The sequence below is a fragment of the Pelophylax lessonae genome (assembly GCF_965119305.1).
Source record: "Pelophylax lessonae genome assembly, chromosome: 11".
Classification (NCBI taxonomy): domain Eukaryota; kingdom Metazoa; phylum Chordata; class Amphibia; order Anura; family Ranidae; genus Pelophylax; species Pelophylax lessonae.
In genome coordinates this window covers 237939170-237959497 of record NC_138778.1, presented here as the reverse complement: position 1 = coordinate 237959497, position 20328 = coordinate 237939170, and the positions used below count along the sequence as shown (strand labels likewise).

Here is a 20328-nt window from a genome sequence, read left to right as displayed (position 1 = left end):
TACAAAATCTTCCCGCACAAAATGTACTCAGCCAATGAGAGGTAAGGACTCCATTTTTATTTTTCTCCTGCTATCAATGGCCAACACGGGACATCCATGTCTCTGGTGATCTCTGATCTCCTTATGAAGTGTTTCTTACATGATGAAGATCAGCCATGGAGTATATCTGAGGTGTATATCAGGGTGTGCTTCTTCCCCACATGTCCACCAACATTCATATAGAAGACATTTCCCGCACTCAAGGCACTAATACACCTTGAGTGTTGTGTGGGATCCCTGATGTACAGGAAGGCAGGGCTTCAGTGAAGAACAATTCCCTCACTCTGGACAGGAATATGGCTTCTCCCCCGTGTGAGATCTCCGATGTTTGTAAAGATTGGACTTCTGTGAAAAACATTTCCCACACTCAGGACAGGAATACGGCTTCTCCCCCGTGTGAGACCTCTGATGTTTGTAAAGATTGCCCTTCTGTGAAAAACATTTTCCACAATCAAGACAGGAAAACGGCTTCTCCCCTGTGTGAGATCTTTGATGTGTGTAAAGATGGGACTTCAGTAAAAAACATTTCCCACACTCAGGACAGGAATACGGCTTCTCCCCTGTGTGAGATCTCCGATGTATGGAAAGAGAGGACTTATGTGAAAAACATTTCCCACACTCAGGACAGGAATACGGCTTCTCCCCCGTGTGAGACCTCTGATGTATGGAAAGATGGGACTTAACTGAAAACCATTTCCCGCACTCAGGACAGGAATATGGCTTCTCCCCCGTGTGAGATCTCTGATGTATGGAAAGATAGCACTTAAGTGAAAAACATTTCCCACACTCAGGACAGGAATACGGCTTCTCCCCCGTGTGAGACCTCTGATGTATGGAAAGACTGGACGTCTGTGAAAACCGTTTCCCACACTCAGGACAGGAATACGGCTTCTCCCCCGTGTGAGATCTCTGATGTGTGTAAAGATTGCCCTTCCGTGAAAAACATTTTCCACACTCAGGACAGGAAAACGGCTTCTCCCTTGTGTGAGATCTCTGATGTGTGTAAAGATTGCACTTCAGTAAAAAACATTTCCCACACTCAGGACAGGAATACGGCTTCTCCCCTGTGTGAGATCTCTGATGTATGGAAAGAGAGCACTTATGTGAATAACATTTCCCACATTCAGGACAGGAATAAGGTTTCTCCCCCGTGTGAGATCTCTGATGTGTGTAAAGACTGGACTTCTGTGAAAAACATTTCCCGCACTCAGGACAGGAATATGGCTTCTCCCCTGTGTGAGATCTCTGATGTATGGAAAGCTTGAACGTCTCTAAAAAACATTTCCCGCAATCAGGACAGGAATACGGCTTCTCCCCCGTGTGAGATCTCTGATGTTTGTGAAGATGGGATTTATCTGAGAAACATTTCCCGCACTCAGGACAGGAATAAGGTTTCTCCCTCGCGTGAGAGCTCTGATGTCTGCAAAGAGCAGACTTGTGCAGAAAACATTTCCCGCACTCAGAACAAGAATAAGGTTTCTCCCCCGTGTGAGATCTCTGATGTGTGGAAAAAGTAGACTTATCTGAAAAACATTTCCCGCACTCAGAACAGGAATATGGTTTTTCCCCTGTGTGAAGTCTTTGATGTGTGACAAGATGGGATTTTTGTACAAAACATTTCCTGCACTCAGGACAGGAATACGGCTTCTCACCCGTGTGAGATCTCTGATGTTTGTAAAGAGCGGACTTCACTGAAAAACATTTCCCGCACTCAGGACAGGGATACGGCTTCTCCCCCGTGTGGGATCGTTTATGCACATTAAGTTTGGATTTAAAACTGAAAAACTTCCCGCACTCAGCACAGGAAAACCTCTTATCTGTTGGAGGGACGGCACCGTGTGTGATGTCATCTTCTACTTTACAGTCTGGAGACAAAGTGAGAGAATCCTCTGAGGTTTTCCTCATCTCCCGTCCATCTACAAAAATAGAAATACAAAGATTATTACTAGACATCAGCAGATTGGTTCCCCTAAACCAGGACTCCGCCCACATCAGGCAGCTTTGTCTCTGAGGATCTTACAATTCCCCCCTCAAGGTAACTAGTAAATGGGTCCTCTGATCTCCTACCAGTTCATTTCTATAATTGAGAGAGATGAGAAGGTTTTCAGGGTGAAGGTCACACGTTTATTGGTACATACAGATATACAACCATAGCATGGAAAATGTATAGAAATAAAATGATGATAAGACCGGCAGATGTCCCCAAGTCCAGGTTCATAGAAACCAGCATAGCAGAATATAAAAGTTGAATGCAATCATTACATCAGCAGACTGATGCGTTTCGAGGACTAAATATACCGCTTCATCAGAAGTAGATGTGTGATATGAATCTATAAAAAATATAGAAGTATGAGAAAAAGCAGCAATGGTAACTAATAAAACCTGGAAAGGGGGGAGGGCAAGGGAGACAGAACCCCCCCAATTCCCAAAACTTACACTGTAACTTTAGCTGGGACTGGCACTGGGGGCAAAAACATGACCCTGGGTGTCTCCCACGGGAGCTGAGAACTCACAAGGCGGGCATATACGGCAGACCACGCCACACACAGGGAGTGGGTACGGATACATGGAGTGGGTACGGATACAGGGAGTGGGTACGGATACAGGGAGTGGGTACGGATACATGGAGCGGGTACGGATACATGGAGCGGGTATGGATACAGGGAGTGGGTACGGATACAGGGAGCGGGTACGGATACATGGAGTGGGTACGGATAGAGGGAGCGGGTACGGATACATGGAGTGGGTACGGATACATGGAGTGGGTACGGATACAGGGAGTGGGTACGGATTCATGGAACGGGTACGGATACATGGAACGGGTACGGATACATGGAGCGGGTACGGATACATGGAGCGGGTACGGATACATGGAGTGGGTACGGATAGAGGGAGCGGGTACGGATACATGGAACGGGTACGGATACATGGAGCGGGTACGGATACATGGAGCGTGTACGGATACATGGAGCGTGTACGGATACAGGGAGTGGGTACGGATACATGGAGTGGGTACGGATACAGGGAGTGGGTACGGATACATGGAGTGGGTACGGATACAGGGAGTGGGTACGGATACAGGGAGTGGGTACGGATACATGGAGCGGGTACGGATACATGGAGTGGGTACGGATACATGGAACGGGTACGGATACATGGAACGGGTACGGATACATGGAGCGGGTACGGATACATGGAACGGGTACAGATACAGGGAGTGGGTACGGATACATGGAGCGGGTACGGATACATGGAGTGGGTACGGATACATGGAGTGGGTAGGGATACATGGACTGGGTACGGATACAGGGAGTGGGTACGGATACATGGAGTGGGTAGGGATACATGGAGTGGGGTTAGTAGAGACATAGAAGAATATCTGTAGTAAATAAGTAGAAATGTGTAATAAATAAAATATATATTGAATGACCACTTTAGCCCCAGCCCCCGCAGATGTACGGCGCTCGCCTGGGAGTAGCTAGGGGACAATCGCTCGCTACTGGAGGCGCGCTCCCGCCCCCGCTCCTCAGCGGGGAAGCTAGTGCGTTTGATTGGCGGCTCCGATGGCCGCTGCCCACTCGCGATCTCCCGCCGCTGACAGAGAAGGACGGACGGCTGATGTAAACACAACCAACTGTCATTCTCCCTGAAGTGATCACAGAGGCTATATAGGATCGCATGTCTCTGTGATGACTTCACAAGCCACGCCCCCCTACAGTTAGAATCACGCCCCTAGGGTCATATTTAACCCCTTGATCACCAATTCTGTTAACCCCTTCCCTGCCAATGTCATTAGTACAGTGACAGTGCATATTTAGCACTGATTACTGTAGTAATGTCACTGGTCCCCCCAAAAGTGTCAAAAATGTCAGTTAGAGGTCCGATCTGTCCGCCGCAATGTCCATGGATCCCTACCCACTCCATGTATCCCTACCCACTCGCTGTATCCGTACCCACTCCATGTATCCCTACCCACTCCCTGTATCCGTACCCACTCCCTGTATCCCTACCCACTCCATGTATCCCTACCCACTCCATGTATCCCTACCCACTCCCTGTGTGTGGCGTGGTCTGCCGTATCTGCCCGCCTTGTGGGTCCTCAGCTCCCGTGGGAGACACCCAGGTGATGTTTTTGCCATCAGTGCCAGTCCCAGCTAAAGTTACAGTGTGAGGGGGGCGTGGCTAGCGGCCGGGATATGAACAGCGCGGTCTCGGAGCTCCGGCGGCACCTGTTGATCCTACACTGATCCTGGCCTCTATTTTACCGGTACTACTACCCTGGCACCTCCTGCACCGACCGCCATGGTCAAAATTGGCTCTCAGGGCTCCAAATCGGTCAAGACCTTCCGGACCAGCCCAGGCTGCAAGGCCTCCCAAGATGGAGCCGGGCCCTCTTCACAGCCCCCGCGTCCGCCCAAGGAGAAATCGGGCCGTGCCGGACAGCCTTTCTAACGGATCCCCGCAACATCGGGTAAGCCTGGCAGTGCGCCCCCGAAGTCCCGACCCCCAACCATACGGGACCATTTTGCTGACTCCCCTGTGTCGTCTAGGGTACCTTCTGCTCCCTCTCCAGGGCTGCTGGAGGGATCCGATCCCTGGGAGGCGGAAGGGACATGGGACGTGGGGGTCTCTCACGCTGGTGGGGCTCATGATGGGGCTGTTGAGGCGGGAGACTCGGCTACTGAGGGTCTCACGTTACAACATATCATGGAGGCTATTCAAACTTGTCAAACTACTCTGACCACTCAAATTGAGACTGTCCGGCTGGACTTATCTATAGTTAAACATGAAGTACAGAAGATTCGTACTCGGATCTCTGCTGCTGAGCAGCGTATCAGTGATGCTGAGGATACTGTTCACCCCTTGCAGGCCGAGGTTCGCACACAACGGCAGGATCTGCAGGATCATTCTGACAAACTGGGAGATCTAAAAGACAGGATGCGCAGAAATTTACATTTTGTTGGCTTTCCTGAAAAATCTGAGGGGAGACATGCTGAGGATTTCTTGGAAGCATGGATTAAATCTGCTGTAGGTGCGGAGCACCTCTCCCCCGTTTGCCATTGAACGAGCGCACCGGGTTCTTATTCGCCCTCTCCCACCGGGGGCCCCTCCAAGATCATTGCTGGCAAAATTCCTTCACTTCCGGGACAAGGAAAATATTCTGAGAGCTGCACGCAATATTCCTGACCTTCAATATAATGGAGTTAAATCTCTATCTACCCTGATTATTCAGCTGCTACCCAGAAGTTACGGATGGCCTTTAATGCAGTCAAGCGCAGGCTCAGAGATTTGGTTACAGCATGCTTTACCCCGCTAAACTTCGGGTGATTCATGAGGGAAAAGCTCATTTTTTTCTCTCCCCTCAGGAGGCTTCAGCCTGGCTTGATGGCTTGGGACGACCTGTCTGAATGTATTCTGGCTGATGTACCTGATGTCTGCCTGGGGTCTGGGCCTACCCGTGCCCCCCACTATGGCCGTTCGGACTTATTGATGCTGATCCCTCTCCAGGGGCGTTGCTATCCTGATGGCTGGACAGTTTCCTGATGGACTGGATGGTTTTCTACGAAGGTTTTCCTTTTTCCTGACCCCGCAACAATATCCTATGTGGTGGTGCCGCCACCTCTGCACCCTTTTTTTTCTCTGCCTTTCTTTCTTTGTGGATTTATCCTCTCCCCTGTTTCTTTTTTGGTGTGTCCCTGAGAGTTTTTTTCTGAACTGACAGAGACACTCTGGCATAGTTATGCCTTTCTGGGTTGTTAGTGTTTTTGGGCCAAAGCTCTCTCCCCGTTTTTATGACAGGGAGCCGGGTGAGGGGTGGGTTTATGTTTTTGGTGGGATCATGTATTTATGTTGTGCAATTTGTCTTTACTCAGCATGCTCTTTTTTTCAGCAGTGGTGGTCAGTTCTTTTACTGGTTAAATTTCAGCGGAGGTGTGGACCAGATGGGCCCCCCGGGGGTTTTCCTTGCCTGCACGTTCTCTAGGTACTGGTATGTATATCCTGTGAGGTGGGAGTTGGGCGGTCCTGGGGGGGAATCCCCTCTTGGGGGGCTTCGCTCTTTTGTGCCATTTTACGTTTTCATATGTCTTTGAAACTTTTGACTTGGATTGTGCGGGGTATGAACTCCAAGATTAAGAGGTCTCTCGTATTTGACTATTTTAAATGCTCCAAGGTGGACGTCCTTCTTTTGCAGGAGACACATTTGATGGATCCCAGGACGAGGGCGTTAAAATGGCCATGTATTGCTCATGCATTTCATGCTACCTACTCCACCTATTCAAGGGGCGTCTCGACCTTGATCTCCAGGTCATGCCCGGTGCGGGTGCTGGAGGTGAAGACCGACCGTGAGGGGTGCTATGTTATAGTGGTATTGAATTATATGGATCACTTGTTTACAGCAAACTTGTATCTCCCTCCGCCCGTGGAGGCTAGACGCCTCGATGACTGTATCTCGATTGCCCAGGGCTCTTTAATTATAGGGGGGGGGGGAGAATGCGGAGGGGGTGACTGACCTTACCTGTTGGGACGCTTCCAAGGTGGTCCTGCGTGGAGCGTATATGCAAGGAGTTGCTAAGTTTAAGAAGGCTGTAGCGGCTAATATTGAGGAATTGGCGGATGCTTTGAGTGGCTCCGAACGAGCCTATACTTTAGATCCCACCCCTGAGAATTGTAGTTTGTGGAAGGCAGCGCAGCGGGCTTATGAGTTGGCATTGGTGGAGAGGACTCAGAAGCGTCTCCTCTATCAGTCCCAGTGCATCTGAGACCGGGGACAGGAACGGTCGCCTGCTGGCCTTTTTGGCCAGCCTCGTTCCGGAACCGGTCGCTATCCCTGTCATTTTTGATCATTTAGGTCATTCCCTCTCGTCCACAGCTGCAATTATTGGTGCCTTCCATCGATTTTACTCGGACCTTTATACCTCTCGGGCCCACTATAATCCTCCCGAGCTCTATGCCTACGTAGATTCTATTCCTTTTTGAACTCTTAGCGTGGACCAGAGTACTAGTCTCGATGCTCCCTTAACGTTGGAGGAGGTGGAGGTGGCCCTTAAATCCTTTCCGAAGCATAAGACTCCGGGCCCTGATGGCTTCCCAGTGGAATGATATTTACATCATGGGCAGCTGTTACTGCCGCAGCTTTTGGTGCTCTTTAAAACGATATTTGATGGTGGCTCCCTCCCCCTTTTGCTGCAGGAGGCCCTTATAGTCTTAATTCCTAAACCCAACAAGGACCCGCTGTATTGTGACTCTTACCGGCCCATATCGCTTACTAATGTCGAGCTTAAAATCCTTACCAAAATTCTTGCGTTACGGCTTAATAGTTCTATAGTGGGGATAGATCAGACCGGTTTTATCCCAGGGCGCTCGGCTTATACGAATATTCGTCGGTTGTTCACTAATCTGCAGGCTCCGAATCCCTCTCATTTGCCCAGGGTGGTTCTCTCACTCAACACACAGAAGGCTTTTGACTCTGTGGAGTGGCCGTATCTGTTCTATGTATCTGAGAGATTTGGCTTTGGGAAGAATTTCCTGGCCTGGCTTAGGATCCTATATGCACAACCACTGGCCCGTATTTGAGTGAATGGGGTGGTGTCTAGTCCCTTGCACATACATAGGGGTACGCGGCAGGGCTGCCCTTTATCCCCCTTGCTTTTTGCACTTGCTATAGAACCTCTGGCCCAGCTGCTAAGAACCTCCTCAGATGTCCGTGGGATGTGTGTGGGGTCCCTAGAGGAGAGAGTCTCTCTTTATGCCGATGACATGTTGTTATATTTAACTGATCCTCAAACGTCGCTTATGAAGGTTCTTCGACTTATCCAACACTTCGGTTTTTTTCTCCGGTTTTCGGGTCAACTGGTCTAAATCCAGCCTGTTATGGACACTCCTCTCTCTCTACCGGAGGACTGCTCCTTAAAATTTACATTTTCCTTCAGATACCTGGGAGTTCAGGTCCAGCAGCCCATATCCTTATATTTAAACAATAATCTTCTTCCCTGCCTGAATGTTTTTAGGTCTAAGTTGGAACACTGGAAGCATCTGCCACTAACTCTGACCGGTAGGGTTAATTTGTTTAAAATGGTTATGTTACCCAAATTTTTGTACATCTTAGCCAATTCCCCGCTGTTTGTGCCAAATAAGTTCTTTAAGGAACTTGACTCCCTTATTTCAGGTTTCTTGTGGTACCCGAAAGCACCCAGACTCTCCATAGCTACGTTGCAGCAACTGGTGGCATCGGGGGGTCTCGGCCTCCCGAACTTACGTTTATATTACTATGCAGCACAATTGGCGCACGTTCGTGGTTGGCTCTTCCCTCAGGAGGGGCAGTACGGGTACGGCTGTCGAAGCTGCGGTGGTTTCCTCATATTAGACACTCGCTAATCTTATTTATAGGCGCAGCGTTGTAGCCTCTAAGGGTACAGCACTCATGACGTCTTCTTTGAAGATTTATATCAGATGTGAGACACTGTTGGCGGCATCTCCGGGCCTCTTTTCTCCAAATCAGCCCTTGTGGTGTAATCCTAGTTTGCCTCACTTCGCCGCATCCCAGGATGTGGCGCAGTGGGCGGGGCGGAGCCTGAAGTATGCTCACCAACTATTTGATGAGGGGATTTTTAAGACGTTCTCCCAGTTCCGGATGGACTTTCGGATACCCGACTCTTGGCACTATCGTTATCTCCAGTTGCGACATGCGGCCTTAGCTCAATTTGGGCCTGGCATAGTCTCACTTGGCAACTCTCCTATGCAAAAGGAATTGTTGCGGGATGAGCACACTAAATTAACTAGCTCTTACTATGGTGTTCTCCTTGGTAGTGTGCTGTCTCGAATGGAGGCTATTAGGGCCAGGTGGACGAGAGACATCCCGGATCTTTCGGACGATGACTGGGAGGAATTCGCTCGAGGTATATTTTAGGACTCCCATCTCTGCCAGGGACCGTTTGATACAATTACACATTTTTCATAGAACTTATTACACACCTTACCGGTTGTTTTTGATGAAACAGAGGTTCACTCCAGGGTGTCACAAATGCAGTGGAGCTCGGGGGGATTTACATCATATGTTGTGGAGCTGTCCAAAAATCAGGCCTTTTTGGTCTCAGGTTACGCACTTCCTATCGGCATCCCTGGACCTCCCTAATGTCTGCAGCCCTAAGTGGTGCATACTGGGGATTCTCGGGGATGTTGATCTCAGCTCTCACCGAAAACAGTTTCTTAGACTTTTGTTGTTTTACGCCAGGAAAACTGTGGTGATGCAGTGGGTGCATACGGACAGGATTCCGCTTGACCTCTGGAAAAATCTGATTAACCAGTTCCTACCTCTATATAAAATGACTTATGAAGCCAAGGGTTGTCCAAAAAAATGTATGAAGATTTGGGGTCCATGGGTTGACTTGGCTGACACGTGTGGCTCCACGCTGCTCTAAGTGTGGGGGATGTGTGAGCACGGTGGGGTCCGTTCTGTGACTACACTCCGCTTGGGAAAAGGGATACAATTCTGACCACCACTTGCTTTTACTGCTGAGTTTTTAGTTTATGTTGCATATGCAAAATGTGTTGTAACACTGCTATCTGCATTCATTTAAGCACGTTCATGGATCTGTATTGTCACATCTATTCGTGTTCTACTTTACCTATATTGGATCTATGAGAAATCCTGCAGATATTGTGTACAGTATTTTTCTGTAATGTCTCTATATTGATGTTTTACCTTGCTGTTTAATTGATAAAATTAATAAAAAATAAGTTTAAAAACAAAAAAAAAAAAAAGTTACAGTGTAAGTTTTGGGAATTAGGGGGGTTCTGTCTCCCTTCCCCCCCCTCCCCCTTTCCAGGTTTTATTAGTTACCATTGCTGCTTTTTCTCATACTTTTATATTTTTTATAGATTCATATCATACATCTACTTCGGATGAAGCGGCATATTTAGTCCTCGAAATGCGACAGTTCTGCTGATGTAATGATTGTATTCAACCACCTATTACCTTTTATATTCTGCTATGCTGGTTTCTATGAACCTGGACTTGGGGACATCTGCCGGTCTTATCATCATTTTATTTCTATACATTTTCCATGTTATGGTTGTATATCTGTATGTACCAATAAACGTGTGACCTTCACCCTGACAACCTTCTCATCTCTCTCAAGTAAAGTCCCAACCCTCCTTTATTTCTACTTGAATAGGGATGGAGGCACACGGCACCTCCCACCGTGCGCCTCATTTAAAGTCCCACACCTCCCCCCCTTTGTGCACTTCATTTCTTTATTCATGGACCTTAGTCAGAGAGTGAGGAAACAACGAGAACTGTCTTTTATAGGAGTGACAGTGATGAGGGGATTATAGGACGAGTGTCCCCTCCCCCTCTATCACTCATTGCCATCTTCCCAACACAAGAAGTCCCGCACTTCCTTATTTAGTCCATGATTTAGTCATGAATAACAGCGGGGCTGAGCCCCACCAGAGGTCAGAGAGTGAGGATGGGGGGGAGAACAACCAAGATGAAGACTGGACTGATCCTGAAGATCTCCATCATTGGGTTACTGACCCCTCCCTCATTATCACTTTCTGTTTAAGGTTCCAAAGTTGGAGGATGTTATCACATTATTATCACCATGTAAAAGACTGTCCTCCAATCAGATCATCAGATATAAAATGTCCAGCTGGTAGAAAATGGTTATAACAAAAGAGAATCCATATTATGTGTATATATAGCAGTGGGTAGAGGGGAAAGTGCAGGGGTCAGGAGTATACAATGTACAACAGAGTATATAATGCAGAGGTCAGGAGTATGTAATTTACAACATAGAGTATATAGTGCAGGGGTCAGGAGTATATAATGTACAACAGAGTATATAATGCAGAGGTCAGGAGTATGTAATGTACAACAGGGTATATAGTGTGGGGGTCAGGAGTATTTAATGTACAACATAGAGTATATAGTGTAGGGGTCAGAACTATGTAATGTACAACATAGAGACTATAGTGCAGGGGTCAGGAGTATGTAACGTACAATACAGAGTATATAGTGCAGGGGTCAGGAGTACTTAATGTACAACATAGAGTATATAGTGCAGGGGTCAGGGGTATGTAATGTACATTATAAATTATACAGTGAAGAACGCATAATATTGGTATTCAGTAATAAGTGGTGGCCTAAATGCTCACATGAGACAAGCTGCAGAGGTCCCACACCGCTGCCTCCCATCTCCTGAGACTGAATACATTGTTTCTATGTGTTTATCAGATGATGGGGATCTAGGTGGATCCTCCGTACTGCTCTCTCCTTTACAATAAAGTCTCCTCTTACCCGGTGATGTGAGGGGCGGCTGATTCCCCATCATGATGTCCTTGTAGAGATCCTTGTGTCCTTCTAAATACTCCCACTCCTCCATGGAGAAATAGACAGTGACATCCTGACACCTTATAGGAACCTGACACACACAATGATACAGTCACCATCCAGACACATCCCTTGTCTGTTACTGGATAATGTCCCAGAATTCCCAGCACCGCTCACCTCTCCTGTCAGCAGCTCCATCATCTTCTTGGTGACTTCTAGAACCTTCTGTGTGTTGTGTCTTGTAGGGATCAGGGATGGAGGTGGGGGGATGGTGATGAGATTCTGGATTCTCGAGGATCTTCTGGTCATATTATGAGATCTCCTTCTTGTCTCATTTTCAGTAGATTTCTTCATTATTACTGTACAGTTCTGTGTTTTACAAAGCTAAATATCACTCTCCCACAGGGACGTCTTTATATCATCAATGGCTCCTGGGAAAATTAATGTAATGGGGCCCCTACCTATCCAAATGTACGCACATAGTCTCAAAAATGATAGAATAAAACACATATTTATTACTACTTTCAATATATTCAATTTAAACAATGAGAAAACATGCCATGAATCAAAGACTAATCAACACAGAGCACAGTACGGGGGAACAGAAGGGCACAGTACAGGGGAGTAGAGGGACACAGTACAGGGGAGTAGAGGGACACAGTAAAGAGGAGTAGAGGGGCACAGTACAGGGGAGTAGAAGGGCACAGTACAGGGGAGTAGAAGGGCACAGTACAGGGGAGTAGAAGGGCACAGTACAGGGGAGTAGAAGGGCACAGTACAGGGGAGTAGATGGGCACAGTGCAGGGGAGTAGAGGGACAAGGTACAGGGGAGTAGAGGGACAAGGTACAGGGGAGTAGAGGTGCACAGTACAGGGGAGTAGAAGGGCACGGTACAGGGGAATAGAGGGGCACGGTACAGGGGAATAGAGGGGCACGGTACAGGGGAATAGAGGGGCACGGTACAGGGGAATAGAGGGGCATAGAGGGGCACAGCACAGGGGAGTAGAAGGGCACGGCACAGGGGAGTAGAAGGGCACGGCACAGGGGAGTAGAAGGGCACGGCACAGGGGAGTAGAAGGGCACGGCACAGGGGAGTAGAAGGGCACGGCACAGGGGAGTAGAAGGGCACGGCACAGGGGAGTAGAAGGGCACGGCACAGGGGAGTAGAAGGGCACGGCACAGGGGAGTAGAAGGACACGGCACAGGGGAGTAGAAGGACACGGTACAGGGGAGTAGAAGGGCACGGCACAGGGGAGTAGAAGGACACGGTACAGGGGAGTAGAAGGGCACGTTACAGGGGAGTAGAAGGGCACGTTACAGGGGAGTAGAAGGACACGGCAGAGGGGAGTAGAAGGACACGGCAGAGGGGAGTAGAAGGACACGGTACAGGGGAGTAGAAGAGCACGTTACAGGGGAGTAGAAGGGCACGTTACAAGGGAGTAGAAGGGCACGTTACAAGGGAGTAGAAGGGCACAGTGCAGGGGAGTAGAAGGGCACAGTACAGGGGAATAGAGGGGCACAGTACAGGGGAGAAAAGGCATGGTACAGGGGAGTAGAAGGGCATGGTACAGGGGAGTAGAAGGGCACGGTACAAGGAAGTTGGAGGGAACAGTACAGGGGAGTAGGAGGGGCACAGTACAGGGGAGTAGGAGGGGCACAGTACAGGGAAGTAGGAGGAGCACAGTACAGGGAAGTAGGAGGGGTACAGTAAAGAGGAGAAGGAGGGCACAGTAAAGAGTAGGAGGGCACAGTAAAGAGGAGTAGGAGGGCACAGTACAGGGGAGTAAGAGGGGCTCAGTAAAGAGGAGTAGTAGGGCACAGTACAGGGGAGTAGGAGGGGCACAGTAAAGAGGAGTAGTAGGGCACTGTACAGGGGAGTAGGAGGGGCACAGTAAAGAGGAGTAGGAAGGCACTGTACAGGGGAGTAGAAGGAGCTATTCTCAAAAGTGTCAGATAGTGTCCAATATGGCCACCGCAATATTGGAATCAGAAAGCTCCATTTGTGGGATGAAATTACATAAATGTTATTTGGGTACAGCGTCGCACAACTGCACAATTGTCAGGTAAAGTAACGCAGTGCCGTATACCAAAAAATGGCCTGGTCATGAAGGGGGGTAAATCTTCCAGAGCTGAAGTTGTTAACCGGCAAGACTGTCAGTACATTGTTCACATTGATATTTAGGGCAATGATCATCAGTGCAGCCAATCAGTGCCTCCTCAGCAGGACTCTGAGCTGACAGCATCGCTCTCATACAGCTCAGAGCCTGCACTGATAGCTCCTCCTCCTTCACACAGAAGAGAGAAGAGAGAGCCAATCTGATGGGAAGGGTAAACCCCAGTAGCTGAATGATTAAATTACGCTGCTTAGCTTCACACTTCCCACGGTGCACACAGGAGGAGAGAGGCACAGTACAGGGGAGTAGAAGGGCACAGTACAGGGGAGTAGAAGGGCAGGGTACAGGGGAGTATAAGGGCACAGTACAGGGGAGTAGGAGAGGCAAAGTACAGGGGAGTAGGAGGACACAGTAAAGAGTAGGAGGGCACAGTACAGGGGAGTAGGAGGGCACAGTACAGGGGAGTAGGAGGGGCACAGTAAAGAGGTGTAGGAGGGCACAGTACAGGGGAGTAGATGGAGTTATTCTCAAAAGTGTCAGTTAGGGTCCAATATGGCCACCGCAATATCGCAATCAGAAAGCTCTATTTGTGGGATGAAATTATATAAATGTTATTTGGGTACAGCGTCGCACGACCGCACAATTGTCAGGTAAAGTAACGTAGTGCAATATAGCAAAAAATGGCCTGGTCATGAAGGGGGGAAATTCTTCCAGAGCTGAAGTTGTTAACCGGCAAGACTGTCAGTACATTGTTCACACTGATATTTAGGGCAATGATCATCAGTGCAACCAATCAGTGCCTCCTCAGCAGGACTCTGAGCTGAGAGCATCTCTCTCATACAGCTCAGAGCCTGCACTGATAGCTCCTCCTCCCTCACTCAGAAGGGAGAGGAGAGAGTCGATCTGTTATATCTCCTCCCGCCCCCCTCCTCCTGTGTGCACCATGGGAAGGGTGAACCCCAGTAGCTGAAGGATTAAATTCCGCTGCTTAGCTTCACACTTCCCATGGTGCACACAGGAGGAGAGGGGCGGGAGGAGAAGGAGCAGATCGGCTCTCTCTTCTCTCATCCATGCGAGGGAACTGTCAGTGCAGGCTCTGGGCTGTATAAGAGACACTCTCAGCTCAGATTCCTGTGAACAGCAACTCCACTGGGGACCCCGACCCTGGTAGTTCCACCACCGGTATATACAATTTATGTATTCATAGTACTTGTGTGGATGTTGTTATTGACTAGCAGAACATCAGAAGTCTCAAAGTGACTCTGAATACCTCCCGGTGTACAGCGGAGTCAGACTTAACCCCTTCATTACACTCACCTCTCCAGTCAGCAGGCTGAGGACTTCCAGGGTGAGGTTCACTATTGTCTCATTCCGGGAATATTCCTTCTTTACATTCTTCACAAAACTCAAATTCTGCTGATTCTCCATCATGACGTCCTTGTAGAGATCCTTGTGTCCTTCTAAATATTCCCACTCCTCCATGGACAAATAGACAGTGACATCCTGACACCTTATAGGAACCTGACACACACAATGATACAGTCACCATCCAGACACATCCCTTGTCTGTTACTGGATAATGTCCCAGAATTCCCAGCACCGCTCACCTCTCCTGTCAGCAGCTCCCTCATCTTCTTGGTGACTTCTAGAATCTTCTCCATGTTGTGTCTCTCGGGTTTTAAGAAGTCACATGGAGGCGCTGTGATGGTCATATGATCACCTGACTTCACCAGAGGAAATCTCTGTATTGAGGAACCAATAGGAATATCATGTTAGAGTCCCAGAATCCTCCTCACCTCTCCGGTAAGGTCTGTGTTTTATTAATAGAGCTAAGAGTGATGTCATGTGACCTCCCAGAATCCTCCTCACCTCTCCGGTCAGCAGGTAGATGATCTCCAGGGTGAGGTTTAGGATCTTCTCAGTCATGTGACTCCGGTCCTCCTCCATCCCCATTGGTGCCGTCATTTCATCTATACAGGTCTCCTTGTAGACGGATAACTTTGGGAAATGAAAGTAAGAATTATTTGGATGGTATTGATCACACAATAATAGGATGTGTGGGGGGTAATAGGAGGGTTGCTGTACATTTAAGGACTACTGCCCTCATGGGAACACATTTAGTTTGGACTGTTTAGTGTTTACTACATTTTCAAGGTCCTGGGACCCTGTTTACCTGCCGGATCAGAAACTCCCTTTCCTCTGTTGGGTTTGTTTGATTTCTGAACTGGATTTGATTAGTATTAGATCTGCAGACAAGGAATGATAAATACGATCCTTCCTGAGACTTGTTTGCTCTGAGGCAGTGCTGTGAGGTCAATGTTGGGTCATCATGATGTCCAGGAAGGGGAACTTGCTGACTTTTGACCAGAGTTGCCGGCTAATCAGAATAATTACCAGAACTCCGGCTGTAAGGCTCCAATCTCCGGTAGCCTGCGGACTGACAGGAGTGATGTCACTGTCACTCTGCAGTAAGAGAAGGGATTGGATAGCAAGAGTGTGGCAGTACCTGGAAAGCTTCTAAAATGGAGAATAAACAGCCTTTTAAGACAAAATGGTAGATTCTGTGGTACTACAGAGATCATGACAGCCAAGCTGCGCATTTGAGGCCTCCACCTTCTCCCTCATATTTTTCTTCTCTAGCCCTTCCAAGAACTAATGAGAATACAGATAAGAAGTGAAGGCCAGGGATGTAATTGCTACATGCAGATGTTCAGGAGTCAATGGTAGGGGGAGGATTTCTATTGTATTACTGCCAAGCTAGTTCGGGAAATATGTATCTGTGATGTAACTGCTGTTTCCTATATGTGATGTACATGCTTTTTCACTCACTTAGCAAGCAGGCATTAACCGGGCTAAGCCATTTTCACTGGCAAGTAAAAAGGTTTGATTCCAAAGCCTGAGCCCAAGAAATTCATTCTGGGTTTCAATTTATTTGCTGCAACATTTATTTGGTGCATTGGCTTCAGGAAACCAAGGTGGAATTTTTGAGACTGGTGGCTGTTCCACCGTGAGTCATTGGGGATCGGTCCGGAGCCAGTTCTTTGGATCGAGCCTACGTCTCAGGCGCCACTGGATTAATTTGTATGGGAGACTACGCTGTATATTGGCGGCCTGCTCCGAAACAGCCCCGACGACTTCTTGAGAATCCAGGCTCAGGAACCAACAAAACTGTTGGAGCTCCACTTCAGGACCAGGTGAGATCTTTGCCTTCTGGTTGGGATAAGTCAGGCCAGGACCTATTAACGGTATCTGAGAGAAGGGGAGCCTGATAACCTCCAGAGAAAACCCCAAGAAAGAGGATAGAGCATCCTGGGCGGACCTCAATAATTTAGTTATCCCGTGTGGCAAAGGTCAGTGTGAATGGTGCGCATGAGACATTGCCTGGTAACAAGCGATAGTGGACCCTGTGTAGACGCAGTTGTCAGTCGGGCGACCGTATCCGAGTCGTTCATAAGGGAAAGCAATTGTTGTTTGAATTACCCCTTTGAGTCGAGAGTCTTGGACACCTTACCAGATTCTCAAAACCTTACTGTTAACTCTGTGTCTGTCTTGACGTCTCTAGGGCTACAAAACAGGTGGGAACCAGTCGGTCCTACCCCCCTAGAGTGTATGATCCAAAAGTTCAGGAAGGGATGCTCAAAGGTAACAGAATAAGTTTATTGTGGTGTCTGCGTCTTTAAGTGTTAAACCTCTGAAGTAAAAGAGAGGTATCGACAGTGTCCGTCAGTGCATGGCGGCCTTCCAGTGAAGAATAGATACTGACACCGTAATATTTAGAGCTTTGCTTAACTGTTGTTCTGTTGTAAGATGTAAAGTCCCTGGTAAGGGACCTCTGCCCCATGTACCTAAACCTCCGCGTAATAAGTAATATTATGAAGAAAAAGAAAGAGAGCTGAGCAATGACATTATGAATGAGTTATGAAATGACACATGTAAAGAGTGTCATGAGAATCTCTCCCTGGTATGATTAATATGTAGATCTATGAATTAATAATTTAGCACTCCCATGGTTTTCAGGGTTTTCAGGGAATACAGACTGTGACATAAAGTATTTAAGGGTGGGAGGACTGAATTGGTTGCAGTATGCCCCGGGATATACTCCTGAGTCCCCACAGGTATTTTCTAATGTTCCCTCAGCCCTTGGACCATCCCCAGCTAGTTATGATGCAGTATACTCCTCTCTTCCACTAAAGAAAGAGGATGATATAAGACCAAATCCTACTGCGTCTTTGCCCACACGTAGAACAACAATTCACACATAGCAAGCATGGTGCGGGAGCGGAATAGGGAGCAAGAGGAGAAGAAATTCCAAGGGAAGATAAGGCTGTTTACACAGTGTGGTGTATGCCCTATTACATTACGATCAGTGTAGAAAGTAAGATCAGTGATGCAATTTCCATATATTATAATGAGATATTATGTAGTATATAAGCCCATAGATACACCTGAACTAAATGATATAACAGAATCTTGGGATCTGACTAAAGCCCTGTACACACGTACCGAACGTCGGCCGAGCGATCGGCCGTCTTTTGTCCAGGGCTGTCGTGTCCGCTGAAAAGTGCAAAAGACTGCACACTAATTTTGTCGGCCAACAACAGCCGACCGCAGTAGTGATGTCATATGATGGTTAACTTTCCGTGTCTTTTTTCTTTTCTGAGCATGCCCAGTCTTGCAAATCTGCTGATTTTCGGCCGAATTCTGTACTGACTGGTGAACAATCGGCCGTTCTGGTGTTGGCCAACAAAAATTTTAATGCCTGCACGACAGATTCTTTTCGGCCGAAAGTGCGTTGTCGGCTGTATCATACTAACAAGCCTACAATCGGCCGATCGGTCGTCGGCCGAATATTAACGGCCGACAATCGGTACGTGTGTACGAGGCTTTAGACTCAGGGTCTGACTGGACACCAGCTTGCAATCTTGTTTTTGTTTGATAAATTGGGTGACAGACCGATATAAAAATGAAACTGTTGTATCTTTGGGAAGCCTCAATTTGTAATAGTAATAGTATTGGTCTCTGGACGGTAGAAGTTTTGGAGCATTGTTTGAATATCAAAAACGATGAGCTGACCGCTCAGATTGTAAAACTATATGTAAGATGTGTGTGTGTCCGAATTGCTTGTAGTTAGCTAATGTCAAGGACATATTGCTTGTATGAAGATGTTGGATGCTTGTTGTATTGTCTTTATTAAATGACAATGTTACCTGAATTAAGACAGAGAGTTAAAGCCAAGTATGGCTGATTTGTGGCATAGGTTTTGTTACTTTTGTCTGTGGGTTTGGCATTGGAGGAGTTAAGTGGTGAAGCTGAAGCAAAAGTTCTGTAAAGTTGTAAATGAGAAAAAGTAAAGAAATACAGAAGGGTTAATAGTGTAGGTACTGAAATGCCTGTGTGCCTTTCCAGATTCCTCCCCTCCCTTCACATTTTGTGTCTGTGCAAAAAAGGGGGTAGGGAGATGGAGAGATCATTACAGACATTTATGTTTGAGGGTCTGTGTAAGTTTATTATTAGGAGAGGTAAGTAATCAAATTAAGGTGAAAGTTTAGTAAAGTGGTACTGTATATGAGAAGGATAGAAGCCTTTGTAGCAAGTCTTGGTATGAGAAATCATTTGTACAGCCTCCCCCATATATAGAGGAACATGTCACGTGCAGATATGAGTAGTCTCGATGCCCACCCTGTAGACTGGGGGAATCAAGTTTAAGTCATTATGTTGCACAGGAAGATGACCAGACCCCCCTCAGTTGTCAGTCTTATGGCGCTTTTCCACTGCATGGTACGGATCGGTTTGGCGATTTTCCACTTCATGGTACCGCATGGTACGGTTTGGTACAGCGGTGCTTTTCCACTACATGCTACAGCTTGCTTAAACAGTACCGCCTCGGTTGGGGTTCCAAGCGGGCCGTACAGATACCATATCCCACAATCCTTTGCATGCAGCATTGATTGTTTGTCACTACTAGCCACTGATTGGTCAGAGAATCGTAATCCCACCCACTTACTACTTAGTGGAAAAGCAAACGGAGCCGAGTAGAGCCTATACAGTGCTGAAAGGTGCCGACTCGTACCACGCAGTAGAAAAGCAAACTGAGCCAAGCAGTGCCGAGTGGAGCCGAGCCGGTACTTGCAGTGGAAAAGTGCCAATAGTGTATTCCACCCCAAATGGTACCCCTGGGCTTGACACCCTCAGCATAAGTAGGATGAAATCGGCCAATCAATAAGTTCATATATGTCAATGTCCACTTCCACCCCAAAGACTCCCGATTCCAGAAACTGAACTCTTGCCCTGTCTTTTCAACTCAGCTATAACAGACTTGTTCCACACAATAATTCAGACTTCTAGTCCCACTTTGGCGGACTGCCAGCAGCTCCTACTGACTCTTTTCAATGCAGAGGAGAGACACAGAATAAGCCAAGCAGGTTTAAAGTATGTTGAAAAGTTATGAAAAACAGCTGTGGCCCCATTAGGTGGATTACAGATCGGAAACAAAGAGAATCTGACCATGGAATAAAAGTAATGTGAACATGTTAACTGTTGCAGTTACACAAGTTAAAAGGTATCTAGAAGAAAAGCTAAATTGTGGCAAAAGACTGTAAATACCTGGGATTCCGGGTGTCACAAGGCCAGAGACAGTTGGGAAAGGGCAGGAAAGAAGCGGTTTGCCGGATCCCTGCCCCAACCTGGGAGCAGCAGGATTCTGTCGGATTTGGACACCAGACCCTCTATGAATCCACAAAAGGGGGGGGAGAGAAAGGTTTCTATGGAAAGAACAATAGCAGTGGGAGTCCTGACAGTACCGGGGATCATGGCAATGCCCTATGGTGTACCTATCAAAACAAC

At 47.6% G+C, this 20328-nt stretch overlaps 3 protein-coding genes across 3 annotated transcripts in view; 1 reads left to right on the top strand and 2 right to left on the bottom strand.

Moving 5' to 3' along the window:
- The window catches only part of LOC309566966 (uncharacterized protein), a gene marked incomplete at its 5' end in the record, with an annotated part of 72200 nt that extends 57284 nt beyond the window's left edge, over positions 1 to 14916 (bottom strand). The window contains 3 exons of the mRNA XM_082272285.1: positions 323 to 1904; positions 4848 to 4965; positions 14803 to 14916. Of these exons, the coding sequence (XP_082128411.1) occupies positions 323 to 1904; positions 4848 to 4965; positions 14803 to 14916 (1814 nt within the window). The remainder of the gene's footprint in view (positions 1 to 322; positions 1905 to 4847; positions 4966 to 14802) is intronic.
- The window catches only part of LOC309567217 (uncharacterized protein), a 157285-nt gene extending 141675 nt beyond the window's left edge, over positions 1 to 15610 (bottom strand). Inside the window, exon 1 of the mRNA XM_082272596.1 lies at positions 15336 to 15610. Within this exon, the coding sequence (XP_082128722.1) occupies positions 15336 to 15450 (115 nt within the window). The 5' untranslated portion in view covers positions 15451 to 15610. The remainder of the gene's footprint in view (positions 1 to 15335) is intronic.
- The window catches only part of LOC309567520 (uncharacterized protein), a gene marked incomplete at its 5' end in the record, with an annotated part of 1161679 nt that overhangs the window by 496409 nt on the left and 644942 nt on the right, over positions 1 to 20328 (top strand). The window lies entirely within an intron of this gene.